The 13,305-nt window shown below is 37.1% G+C and overlaps 1 protein-coding gene across 5 annotated transcripts in view; it reads left to right on the top strand.

Annotated features, from left to right (window-relative positions):
- SPOCK3 (SPARC (osteonectin), cwcv and kazal like domains proteoglycan 3) overlaps window positions 1–13,305 on the top strand; it is a 171,697-nt gene that overhangs the window by 66,717 nt on the left and 91,675 nt on the right. For 4 of the 5 annotated variants that reach the window (XM_042014902.1, XM_042014900.1, XM_042014899.1 and 1 more), the window contains one exon: window positions 7,437–7,551. The exons of the other annotated variant lie outside the window; for it this stretch is intronic. In XM_042014902.1, coding sequence (XP_041870836.1) covers window positions 7,437–7,551 — 115 coding nt within the window. The remainder of the gene's footprint in view (window positions 1–7,436; window positions 7,552–13,305) is intronic. 5 annotated transcript variants of the gene reach the window in all.

The raw sequence follows: 13,305 nt of genomic DNA, 5'->3' as shown, positions 1-13,305 counted from the left end.
AGACAAAAATAGAATCCTTAAGGTTGGATAAGACCTCTAAAATGACTGATTCCAACCTTAACCCAGCACTTCCAAGCCCACCACTAAACCATGTTGCTGAGTGCTACATCTACAGATCTTTTAACTAACCTCCAGGGACAGTAGCTCAACTGCTTCCCTGGGAAGCCTTTTCCAATGCTTGGCAACCCATTCAGGGAAAAAAAATTTTTCTACTGTCCAGTATAAAACTTCCCTGGCACAACTTGAGGCCGTTTCCTTTTTGTCCTATCACTTGTTAGCTGGGAGAAAAGACCAACTCCTACCTCAGTCCAGTCTCCTTTCAGGGAGTTGTAGAGGGTTATAAGGTCTCCCCTGAGCTCCTTTTCCCCAGGCTAAACAACCCCAGCTCCCTCAGATATTCCTCATCAGATTTGTGCTCCAGATCCTTCCCCAGCTCTGTTGCCCTTCTCTGGACATGCTCCAGTGCCTCAATGTCTTTCTTGTAGAGAGGGGCTCAAAACTGAATATGGGATTTGGGGTGCAGCTTCACCAGCGCTGTATCTTATAGCATGCTGTTTTCCAAGAATAATCATCTTGGCATGTGAGATAATAGGTGGGAGAATTTTCAGGAATATGCATTTCTGCTCTTACATGTCTGGAAATGTTTCTTTGGCCTCCTTGCCCAGTTTGAAGAGCCTAGAAGTCAGTTCTGACACAGCCAGCATATCTCTAAATTACAATTTATTGTATTTCGGAAAGGTTAATATAATGCTTAACAGTTTGCTAGTGATATATCACTATTGTGAATGTTGAAGTAGTCTTAAGGTGTTACTTCTTTTCTGCCAAATCAAGAAAGTGAACATTTTGATTTAAAAATAAAAGACAAAAGTGCTTCACTAAAGCTGAAACCATAAAAACTGCTGAAAACATAAAAAGGATGCCAGTGAAGTATGCACTTGAATTTCTACTTGCCTTAGTAGGTTTGGATATCTTTGCAGAATATTTGAGAGTTTCTTACTATATATAGAAGAAACTCAATGTAATTGTCTTAATTTTGTTGCTGCCTACACAAGTCTGAGCTCAAAATAACTATGTTCTTTGGCAATTTAAATAAATAGGATAATTTCTGAATTGTCACAGATCCTGATAAGGGGGGGCATTTCACTCTGATTATGTGGAGTTTCTCATTTACATCTCTTTCTGAGCTGTGGGTAACTTGTTCTCTTGTAAACTTTCAAGGAATAGCCGAAAGAGAAAGCACAAAATAACAGGCATGTTTTTGAAGCAGGGATCACAGATATTTGTGAGGGGGAGAATTTCTTATAATTTAGTCACTGCACAAAAAGTGTGGCTCAATGAAGATGATTGTTTTAAAGGGAGTGGAGAAAGAATGAGTGAAGTATTTGAAATCTTGAAAAAGAGATCAAGCTTTAGTGGGTTTGTTCCAGAGGAAGAACAGAGATTGGCAGATGTAATTTGATTTTATTAGCATTTATTTTAACTTACATTATCAGTACTTAGAATACCAGGTACCATGTTATGAATCAGTATAACAGCATTTTTATGTCCTTTTTAGAAAAACTTTAATTGCAGCAGTGAGCAAAAAGGAAATATGCAGTACTTTGTGTCAGATGGTTATAACTTGGTATTAGATGCTTGTTGGTTTATCAGAACTTTTGTGTAGTGTAACTACAACCATTGCAGGACAGCTAGAGATTTGGTGCTAATGTGCCAGAGTGAGGTAATACAGAACATTAGGAACAGTGGTGCTTTTTTACAGAAGCCTGATAAAGAGACTTTACACAATTGTCCCTGAGTCATCTGTATGGAGACTTCTGAGCACTTGTGAGAGTAGAATTTCTTGGGTAGAAGCTACCTCCGTACACACAGCCACCTTAATTATTGAAGCACTTGCTCACAAGTTAGAAATCAGACTAGACAACCAATGATGTTCAGGGATTTGAATCTCAACTTTTATTACTTTTTTGGCCACCTACAGAAAAACCTGCACTCTAGTCTTCTTACTGAAGTTGTAAATTCATGTGTCCAGATGGAACTAGTGTTCAGGAAGATTCCTCTTGTGAACATCCAGCTGTAGTTACCCATTCTACTTTTTATGCTATATAGTGAATCTTACATGGCAAATACAGTCCCTGGGAAAAGAAACAAAAATATGAGATTCTTCTTTTTCAGAACATCCCCATCAAGTTACTGAGGTAGGCTATTTCTTGTTTATTCTCTCATTTTTATTTATAAATTTCAGATTGTTAGCTGCACAGTGATTCATTTTCCTGTTGAAGTTAAAAGGTGTTTATTCTCAGTAGATATGTTGCATAGTAAGATGGGGTTTTCTTGTTACGAGTCCACAGCAGTGTGGATTCAAGCCATCTGTGACTGAGGAGGGTCTGGATGTGCACATGCAAATTTTGAATGCTGATCGCTGTACAGTTTAGGCAAAAGATAGCCATTACCACTATTAATTTTAATTAAACATTTATCTGGGTTCTGTGTTAGCTGACAAGAGCAACTGAGGGTTTATGTGCTCTGCCTTGCTCTCCTCCCTACTGTTACTGGAAGCTGTGATGGTGGGGTTCTGCAATTGTCTAGACCCACAACACTTTTTAGTGAGAAATCCTGCTACAGTAGGTGAGAAATTGTCATCTTTTAAAATGGAGAAAATATACTGATGGTCTTTAGATACCTTCAGGAATTGTGTGGTTAATCAAAGGAGGCATTATGAGTCATTCCCTTCTACAGCTCTGTCTGCCTTGGGTTATAACCCAGTCATTTGACCTGGTTATTAATATTTTGGTTAAAACTTTCAGATAATTTAAGGTTTTTTTCTCCCTCCATTGTCAAATATGAAAACTTTGTAGGCAAAGAAGTCAAGTGTTGCCTTTTAAAGTAGAGGAACTAAATGACTCATGGGATGCACAAAGCGTAGCTGAAGTTTTGGTAAGTGGAAATAAAATACTTAGTTGCTTCTTTTGCCCATGAGAAATGAGTCAGAACTCTGGAGGAACAAAATAGACTATATGTCTGAAAGCTGTCCTTAACCTTTTTTTCACCTTTCATTTTACTGGGAGTGGAAAGTAAGGAACATGTTAGAATACACTCAAAAGATTGTGGAATAATGATAATTTACTATGGTTTCTGTCACAGTGTTCCTGTTCAGAGTATTCCTACGTTACGGCTTGCCAGTCTTTATTTCCTATTACATTCTCTATAAAAATGATGTTCTGACTAATGTCAGTTTTTGGGAGCACTAGCTGTAAAATTAACTTACAGAAGGGATGATGGGAAGCTTTTCTTAATTGCTTTTCCAAATTTGAATTATAAATAAAGAGATCCATTAGTAATAATTGAATAAAGTTTTTGAATATTAATTGCTTCCTTAGTATGTGAGAAGAACAAATCCATAGTAATCTATAAAAGTCACCAGAAGCTCCTAATTGTGTTTTGTAATTTTTCAGGAGAGCAACTTTTCTTTTACAATGTAAGTTCTTAGAGAAATAGTAGATGTTAAAAAGTATTTTGTACTTTTGAAATGCTTTTTGTGACAGTGATATTTTTCTGCTTGTTGAAATTTGACATTTCATGGCATTGTAGCCCAGTATATGGACAAATGTATAGTAGGCATGTAGACAAATAACCTATAGCAAGTGCACTTTCCTGAATATTAGAAGCTGTGTAAAGCTGAACATTATCAAGTTGTTAAAGCTAAGATCAGACCTGCGTCTTTAGAAGCTGGCTGTATGTGACAGTCTAGGAAGTCAGCTGTTACCATAATGAAGAGATGATTTCTGATAAGACTTACATAAATATATCTCTTACATCTAGAGTCTCCTCACCACAGTGCAAACCTTCACTTGTTTTCAATAGCAGTGTAATTGTGCTGTACAATTAATGTTTTCACTTCAATTATGGGGGGAAAAAGGCCTCTACTTTTCATAAATATGATGATATTTTAGTAAATGTTAATTGGATAAAAACTTGGATTGATACCTGTTTCATGTTGAAGACAATAGCTGTGAGGAATACCTCGGTCCCACTGGGGGATTTTGACTCTTGGGATGATTTTTGGCATGAACATTGTACTGTTTGAAAGCTACTTATTTTAGCAGAAATGGAAAGACACGTGGTGTTGTCTGTGCAACTCTGTATACTCTGAGTGAGATGAGGGAATGCCAGGAATGTTTTGTTAGGGATGGCTAGAAGATGCAGTGAGAAAGTAAAGACTTAGTGCCATGTATTTCTTGATATGAGTTACATGCTTAGAGGAAATCTATGGTACTTTTCCTGGAATAAATGTATGCATTTTCATAATAACTAAGTTTAAGATATTTAGGATGACTCCTTGTAGACCAGACGTAATCAGTTATGTCTGTGCGTTGTAAGGGGAGTTCAGTTCTTCCCCAGCACAACGAACTTCAGACCCCATTTTTGAAAAATGTTTTTCTTGTGTTTTAGCTTTTATTTCTCATGAAAATTGTCCATTTGTCAGTTCCAAGTATCAAATAAACCAGGCTTTTTTAAAAAGGCATTTCCATACTTTTGTAAATATCTAATTTTTTTAGTCCTTTCAAAGCTGGCAAAATCACTAATGTGGTCTGATGTGGATGCTATGTACTTTATAGTACAGGGTTGACTAGAGCATCTGATATTCAAAGAAAAAAAAGAGGAAGACTTAGAATGGTTTTCACAGTTTCTAGCAACATTTCTTTTTGTGTTCTTTCTTGTTCCTCTGTCATGTTGTTGGTCCAGGCAGACATTGACCCTTCAGGTTACCTAACTTTTTCACAGTCCAAAACCATGCATTTTTGTTTCAGTTATTATCTCGTCTGTCCCTTGCTGTTTAAAAAAAAGATGTTTCCCAGGATATACATTCTTCTCTGACTTCGACATAAGCAAAACTGGTTCAGTAACTAAGAAAATTTCACAAAAAAACACTGGGAAAAGAGTCCATGTGTCACATGTAAGGTGAGGAAAAAGGGAGCTCATAGCTGACAGAGAAAAAGTTCAGCAGGTGATGGAGTGATAATGTGAGTTAGTGGGAATGGCAAGACCGTGAGTGTTGAACACGCTTTTGAATATAAAAATTGTCTTGTGGTTTTGGCACCCATGGCTCTGCTGACCTTGCATAGATTGTAGCCCATACACAGTCCCATAGCCATCCTTGCTTTATACTGAGTATATACCTCGCCTGAGGTGATCAAAGGTTACATACAGGGTGTTTTAACCACTGAGTCAGCAAATACCAAAAGATTACTTTGGTTCTGTAAGAACTGATGGTGTGTCCTGGTTTCCGTTTGATACCCATCTTCATGTTGTCATCAAGACAAAATGGGAAATTACTATCTCTTGCTTGTAAAGCAGAGTTCTGCCTGTAACATTTTGCCAAAATGTAACATTTTGCCAAAAGCATATTTTATGGCTAGCTAAATTTGATGGAAGTGTCAAAATACACCTTCGGAGTCCCAAGAAGTTTAGAAATGAAGTAACCATTTCAGTGGGACTGGTTACATGATCTCCCCTATTCATCCTTTTCCTGAAACCTGTTTTCTACTTGATACTGAACTCAGCATCCTTATATGATTCCAGATTTCTCTTACTTATGTTTATTTATTCCATTAACATATTCCATTTTAAAAAAGAATTATCTGAAAATAGGCCGTGTTCCAGTATTGCTACTGCAGTGTCTCCATCAGGGAACATTCTGGGAAGTGGTACTTGGACCAGTACCTTATTTTTTCATGCTTACTAGGGACTGGCATTGCATTCTGCTTGACTTTAAGCAGAGAAAGTATTTGAAATGGAATATGGAATCTAAAGGAAATTGGAGAAGGGTGTACTCTCCTTAATTTTGACTCCAACTCTCTTAACTTAGTTCAGTTTTTTTTTTTTTTTTTTTTTTTTTTTTTTTTTTTTTTTTTTTTTTTTGCAGCATTTGCTTCCCATTTCTATAGAGTTGTTCTGATCGGATTTATTCTGGATTACTTGTGGTAGTTTAATGGCTAGTTTGCTGTAGAATTAAAAATGTGTGGAAGAAGAATACATCTTTTCATATGTCTTTGCTGCAATTAACAAAGTACTTCTTTTCTGTCTGCATGGAATTATTATTATAGTAATGATTCCATCCCTTTTCTACTTTGATGATAATATGACGTATTTGTTTTGCACAGCTGAATATATTAAGAAAAAGTGACTGACAAAGTCACTGCTCAGACTATATTTAATCACACTTAGCACTACATCATCATACATCACAGTTGCAGCTAATGATCACCTTGGTTCTTGTTTTCTGGGTACATGTATGGTTAGCAGGCTTTGGTTAATATCATCTGTCAGGTCAAACAGAGATATAGTTATTAAAAGATTACTTTTGATTGTGAAGAACAGAAGAAACATAAATTTTCTTTCAGAAAATATATATAGAAGTGTATGCTCTCAGGCACATGGTGTCATTGTTGGGAATGTCCTGTGCAGGGCCAAGAGTTGGACTTGATGATCCTTGTGGGTCCCTTCCAACTCAGAATATTCTTTGATTCTGTGATATTTTATAAGCACATGCAAGAAATGGGAAAAGAGCATTTCTGAAATACAACTGAATACTGGACAGTAATATGCTAATGTGAACAAGTACACAGGAAAACTGAATTCCAGTTGTTCATTGCTTTCTTGATTAAAAAAAGGATACCAATAGGGGTAAAAAAATCAGTTTTAAAATGCTTAAGATTACCTGAAAGGACACCATGGAGATCAGAGAAGGGAGAAGCTGATTGTTGTGAGAGATTAAATTGGCAGATGCTTTGTTATATTATAGCCATGTATGCATAACTACTCCAGAAAAATGCAAATTTCGTAGTAAGCAACAAAGTGCATTGTTTGGCTCTTCCAGTATTATAGCCAGAAATCACTCTTTGTAGTTGGAATTGTACTTCAGAAATAAGTATGGATAATGACTAAAGGACCAGCTAAAAACCAAACCAAAACAAGAAACAAACCACAGAGCAGAAACAGAAGCCTAGGAGGAGGTAGAATTTATGTTTAAAGATGGAGTCAGACAAATCATTCACCTGCATGTTTTAGTTTACTTTTACTAAAATCTCATCTGAGTAATAATTGCTCAGTAAATTCAGTGTCACTGGTCACCACTTAATATTGAGTAGGAAGAACCTGTTTGTGTCTTGGTAAACACTTAAGGAAACTGCTTTCAAGGTGGAAATACCATTATTTGGGGATTACAGCCAGAGGGTGGCAATTGTTAAGAGTGTAGCAGGGAGTACTTTCTTACCTACACAAGAGCTGTATTTTTTCCTGGTTCCTTTCAGTCCAGCACTGGACCAAAAGCAGCAGGCCGACCCCCTCCACATGCTGGGTGGCTTTTATGTGTGGTGTTTCTTGCCTTAATTTCGTATTCTAGATAACTGTTAACAACTTTCTAAAACTATTTTCAGCTTTAGATCCGGCTAAGGATCCATGTTTGAAGATGAAATGTAGTCGCCATAAAGTCTGTGTTGCACAGGATCAACAAACTGCTGTTTGCATTAGCCACCGAAGGCTTACGCACAGGTAAATACTTCAAAAGTTAATCCTATAGACATTTCTGTAGTGTTCATGACTGACTTGTAGACCATAAATCCATTATAATTCGTTTAGTTACTTAACAACATATGAGCAGAGTAGAAGTGGATTTTAGAAGTCGTTATATATGCATAATTTGATTATAATGTGTACTATTTCTTTTTTTTGAACTAGAAGGTATACATATTTAAATGTCGCAAGCTGCTGGTGCAAATACATTTAGGGAAATACTCACTGTGCCAGTACCAAATGAATAAAATTATTGTGATAGTATCCTACTGCTGTACATTACTTTGACATCATCACTTCTTATATGAAGCTGGAGAACTCAAAACTGCCTGTTAAAGTGTAGATAAAGCCTGATACAGTGTAAGTTGTTTGAGATTGGTGGGGTTTTTCCCCTTTCTTTTTTTCTTCTTCTGTTCATTCTGATTTTCTTTGTGTTCTGGACTGGTTAAATGTAAGGAGAAAAATATATGATAAATTCATGTATTTTTGTGGCTTTTTCTGAGGCAGAAATATGAGTATGTAGGACCTGAACTATACACGTGGTTGGATCATGACTGTTGCGTGGCAAGAAGATGGAGTCAAATTGCATTTTTGACTTGAGATTGTTCTTTTTTTTGCACTTCACTGTGGGAAACAGGTCACAGTAGAATGGCTAAATTTCAATAAATTGATTTAAATAAGTGTCTGTTAAAGTGCTTTGCTCAGTAGGGGATGAAAAGAGCTGAGGAAAATAAGACTTCCTTGTGTGTTGGAAGAGGATCATTTCAAGTACAATTTTATGAATGACATAAGGAATGTTCTTCTGAGTGTCTAGTTATGTTAAATACATCCATCTGGAGCTTTTCAAACAAGCAAGATAGTACATAGTGAAAGGAAAAGTTTAAACTGTTCTTGATCTGCAGCTGCACTTAATTAACAAAAAAACTCCACAGTATTTGTAGAGTTACTCTATTTATATTAAACAATCTCAGTGTAGAACTAGACATTTTAGTTTGATAAGGTACTATATAAGGTGCAAGAATTATCAGGCAAAGCTAGGTAGTCTAATTTCAATTGCACGTGAAGTGTCAGGAATGTATGAGTGTTAACTGTGAAGAGACAACATAATAATTTAAAATTTCTAAGAGGTATTACATGTCATGGAAAACAGTGGAAAAAATGGTATCTCCAAGTTAAGAATACTTGCAGTAGGTGATGACTGAAAATTCTTTTAGATTAGATGAGTATGCATGCTCTTGTTGAATTAAGAAACTTTCTGACATCAGCCTTCATCTGTGTACTATTCCTCCCACAGTCCTTGGTACTGTTTTACGAAGATAATATTTTAAAAGGCAAAACTTAGCTGATTATAATGCAATTGATAATTGGAAACTTTGGAATGGCAGCAACTTTGTGATTGTTAAAAGCACTGTAAATCTAGTCTTCTAAAGTAGATGAAGCAATTTTCTACCTACCTGTGCTGAGCCAGGACAGGGTTTTCCCAAGCTTAGACCTCCCTGTTCCCCCAGATTACCACATACAAGGAGAAATCATTTGCTTTCTGCTTTCTTTCTAAAAAGGTTTTTCTTCATGCAGTTTCTGACCTTTCTGTAACATGGTGGGATAAAAGTATGAGTATCATGAACACAAGCAGGCGTGTCTGCTGGGTCTCTTTACTACCATTGATTTTCTTCACCCAGCATGTTGTTCCTTCACTTGTACCTACAATTTGCATACTTATTATCAATAGGGCCATCTGTTTCTCAGAGTTCCCAAAGGACTAGTCCACTCTGTATGAGTCTTGGTAAAAATTAGATGGGAAAGCATAATCTAACGGTTGATAATATATCCTATCTACCAGTATCCATTTCTAATGTATCATTTGTGTGTAATCTGTTGAGAATAAATATATACAAAATTTCATCCACATAATCTTTCCTTTTTGCTTAGTTTGTGTGTGTGCACATGTGGTGTTCTTCCAGGATTGAATAATAATGAATAATTAGGCAAGGCAGTTGGGGATGTTTTCTGAAAAAATAGTTGCGATCTTTTTCATGAATTACTGGGAGCTCTTCATAAAGAACTTGCCCACAGATTTTAATTTGGACATATTTGCTGTATAGATCCATAGATTTTCCACAGATTTTCCCAAGACTCTTGCACAGGAAAAGTAGTTTTAAGTATGTGAATTGATACAGTGGCAAAGACGATCCTCAAGAGACTGTCAGGGGGAGACTTTGCATACTTCCAAGATAAATAAAAAGTTTAAGGGTACCTTTGGGCTACCTCAGGGAAAGAGGCATGAAATACAGTTACAGCTGAACATTTTTTTCAGTAGTGTCATCAAGTTGAAATGCTCTGATTTATGGTTGAATTCTCTATTATTAGAAGCAGCATTCCCAAGCAGCCCTTTTACCTAGCTCATAAATTTCTGTTTATAAATTATGTTACAATTTTTAGGTAATAACATAAACAGAGAGGTTGCTAACCAGTGAAGGCTGATAATTGCATCAAATGGAGGAATCAATTGAATAATTTCTTTTGTGGTTTGTAAGAAATTAACTTGCTGGAAAAAAGACATAGGCATAGACATTGTTATTCAGTCTGTGCTGTTCCAGGTGTTCTCCGTACAGTAGAATATCCAAACTGTTTGGAGATTGTTTGGGTTACTGAGGGCCCTTCAGTACCACACAGTGAAGCATAGATGGATATCCCAGCCACCTGCAAGGCTGGTAGTGACATGATATGACAAGATCCCAACAGGATTAATTTACATAACAGCACACTTTAGTGATGATTCTACCTGTGCTGTCGGAAGTATTAAAATTTTTGTTAGCTTGGGGATCTCAGCGCTGTGATCTTGCTGCAATGTGCTTGCCTTTGAATGGTTTCAAAACCAGCTACTGCATCTCACTGTCCTTTTCATGGAGTTGTGGGTCAGGCAAGCCTATGGTTTTGCTATTTCCTCAGTTTCCATGGCAGCTGAGATCATAGTCTCCTCTCAAGGCTCATTTCCTTCTCTGGCAGACTGCCAAAATGACAAGTCCTCTTCTAGCACGTTCCTGCGGGGCCACAGCACCCAGAGACAAGAGCTTCCTTTATGTACTGTCCTGGAAAGACTGAATAGCATTTGACAAAAAGGTGAAATAAGTGTTATAGATCATAGGTCATGAGAATAGCTGGAAGTACCAGAATTTTGAAAATGCTTAAAGGAGCAAGGTTTTTGTTGGTAGCAGGTAACAGCATTTGCATCTCTGCTGGCTCTAACTGTGTTGGGAGCTGTGTTCTGTGTGCTACACACTTAGCTGTGAAAGAAAGATAATGTACTTGAGCGGCTGAGGGGAAAGCATGCAGGAGATATATAGATAGATAGATAGATGTATATATATAAATGTTGTTCATGTTATTCTCCTGTGGATTGCTGGGGTAAAGGGAGTATCTGCCTGCACTAGAATGCATCATAAACAGGTAATTCAAACTGTGGTGTAAAATAGACTTTTCATTGATTCTTTGTAATCTGGGAATTGTCATTAACTTTTCCTTTGGGCCGAATGGTGTTTTGCCATCCCATTGTGCTTTCCAGTTTATTGGTTAAGTGAAAGGGTCTTATGGGGAAGAAAGCCTGTAAAGGGTCTTTACATGAAATAGTGAAATGCTTTGGAGTACACCTTATTCAGTTACAGACACAACTTGCAGAATATGAAATACAATATTGCTAATACTGGGATGTGTTGATGTGAGTGTTACAGTGACAGGCACAATATTCATCACACCAAGAGAAATCGTCTACTCATTTTAGTTTCCAATCTCTTTACTCTCAGGAGATTTAGTTATTTGCGTGTGTGGTACTAAGAATCTCTGGCAACTATGAGTTCACCCCTGTAAGCTTGGGGAGGAGGAAAGAAGTTAAGTGAGTGTTCCCCAAAAGACAGTTGGACAGGAAATAAAAAGGGATGAGTCAGAGGAGAGGGCTGCAGGTGGTAATGGACATTTCATAATGCCCATGATGGAATGTGTGCTTTTTGTATATGCAGGTCAGCAGTTGGTAGGGATAAATACTTAAATCTTCATGTACTTCTTGTTGGCACTTTGAGCAAGGAAAGAAAGGATACGTGCAGACACCACAACATATAGGAGCTCATTAAGGCTGTGCAAGCTTGACTCTAACCAGGCTCAGAAAAGTGTAAAAGTTAGTCCAGCGCTGAGCTATCCTAGATTTACAGGTCCTGCTGAAAAATGTGTTAACTTTCTCTTAGATTTGAAACAGACAATTATGATATTGACACATACTGTAATTTTCGCTAAGGTTGGTATTCTGTGAATAATAGGCTGCGGTACTAAGCTGAGCTATATATAGGTGAAGTTCTAAGCTGGTAGATCAGCTGCAGATGAAGAGCAGGGAAACTTGAAAAAATGGGCAAGGGTTGCTACCCAGCAGAGAATTTTAATGTAAGCATAACTGTAAACATGGGACAGTGCTTGTGGTTTCAGGTGAATTACTGTTATTGGAATCCTTTTTGTGTTCCGTGTTTGTCAAAACTATTTAAGCCTAACAGGTAAAGGTGAAAGAAAGAAGAAGAGGTGCAGGCTCTGTCTTCTTCAAATATTTCTCTTTGCTTTTATCTCAAACCAGCTGCAGGAGACAGTTTACAAAGGAGATTAATTCAGTTGAGACCTAGTTATTGTACAGACCATTGCAAGATTCTACTGCTTACAGCTGGAAACCGGTGAAGACTCTCTCCATATGATTTGTCTAAAAGTTCTGAAAATTAGGAAATTGCGAAACAGTTTTGGGCCAAAAATCATGTTTCAAGTAAATCCCGGTTTCTTTGAACACTAGAACCTAGTGACTAATCTTGTACTTACTCATTGAGCCTAGTGGAATCTGATAAAAACCAGTCTCTTTTCCTTCTTCCATAAGTAGAAGAAAAGTATTGTGTGAAATTGATTGGATGCATTTAATCAATCAATGCTTGGAGGCATTGAATTATTCAGTGCATTGGAGGTGTGTGCAGTTTTTCTGGGCAGATGTAGATCTCTCTCATTTATGAATTCCTCACCAGACATAATGCCTCCTGCCCCCACTGTGAAGGTCCTGCTATGCTCTTGCCAGTTCGTTTAGGTGAATTGTGCAGATCAACACAATGGTTCCCTGCTATGGCAGAAATAGATTGCATTTGTCTCTGCCATTGCACGTTAAGATGGAATAACAATTTTAAAAGACCTGACAGCACTTACTTGTGTAATGATATCAAACTATTTCTTTGTTGGATTTTTTACCTTCTCCAATCATTTATTCTTAGGTTTCAGAGTAAGAAACAGTAGTAACGTGTTTCCAATAAATATTAACTAGGCCACAGATTCTGGTAATACTAGCAAGTCTGAAAAAAGCCTTACCCCATTTTATTAAAGGTTAAGGTGGGAGAGGCAACTTTTTCATGGTAAAAACATTTCAGTTACAGATGTTTATCACCTGGAAAATGATGAGAATTCACTAGTTATGAATGGAGAGTAATAATAAGAAAGCATTTCACCAAGTTAAAAGTAAGAAATAAAAAATGATAGTGGCTCTTTTTCTATTAACGCTCCACAAGGCAGGTTGCGGAGAAATGTGCAGACTCTGGACATCTGTAAGGTGCACAGCTGGGTAGAGGTGAGTAGTGTAGAAGGCCTAATGGTACAGAGTTCACTCTCTAAGAATTAGTCACTCTTAAGAGTTTTGTTAAATGAAGTTAGGTTTAGTGACAATGGTTC

The sequence above is a fragment of the Corvus kubaryi genome, unplaced genomic scaffold (assembly GCF_017639235.1).
Source record: "Corvus kubaryi isolate FWS band 111438036 unplaced genomic scaffold, C.kubaryi_AGA036_p1.0 split3-131, whole genome shotgun sequence".
In the NCBI taxonomy this organism is placed as follows: Eukaryota; Metazoa; Chordata; class Aves; order Passeriformes; family Corvidae; genus Corvus; species Corvus kubaryi.
This window is presented reverse-complemented; position numbering and strand designations above follow the sequence as displayed.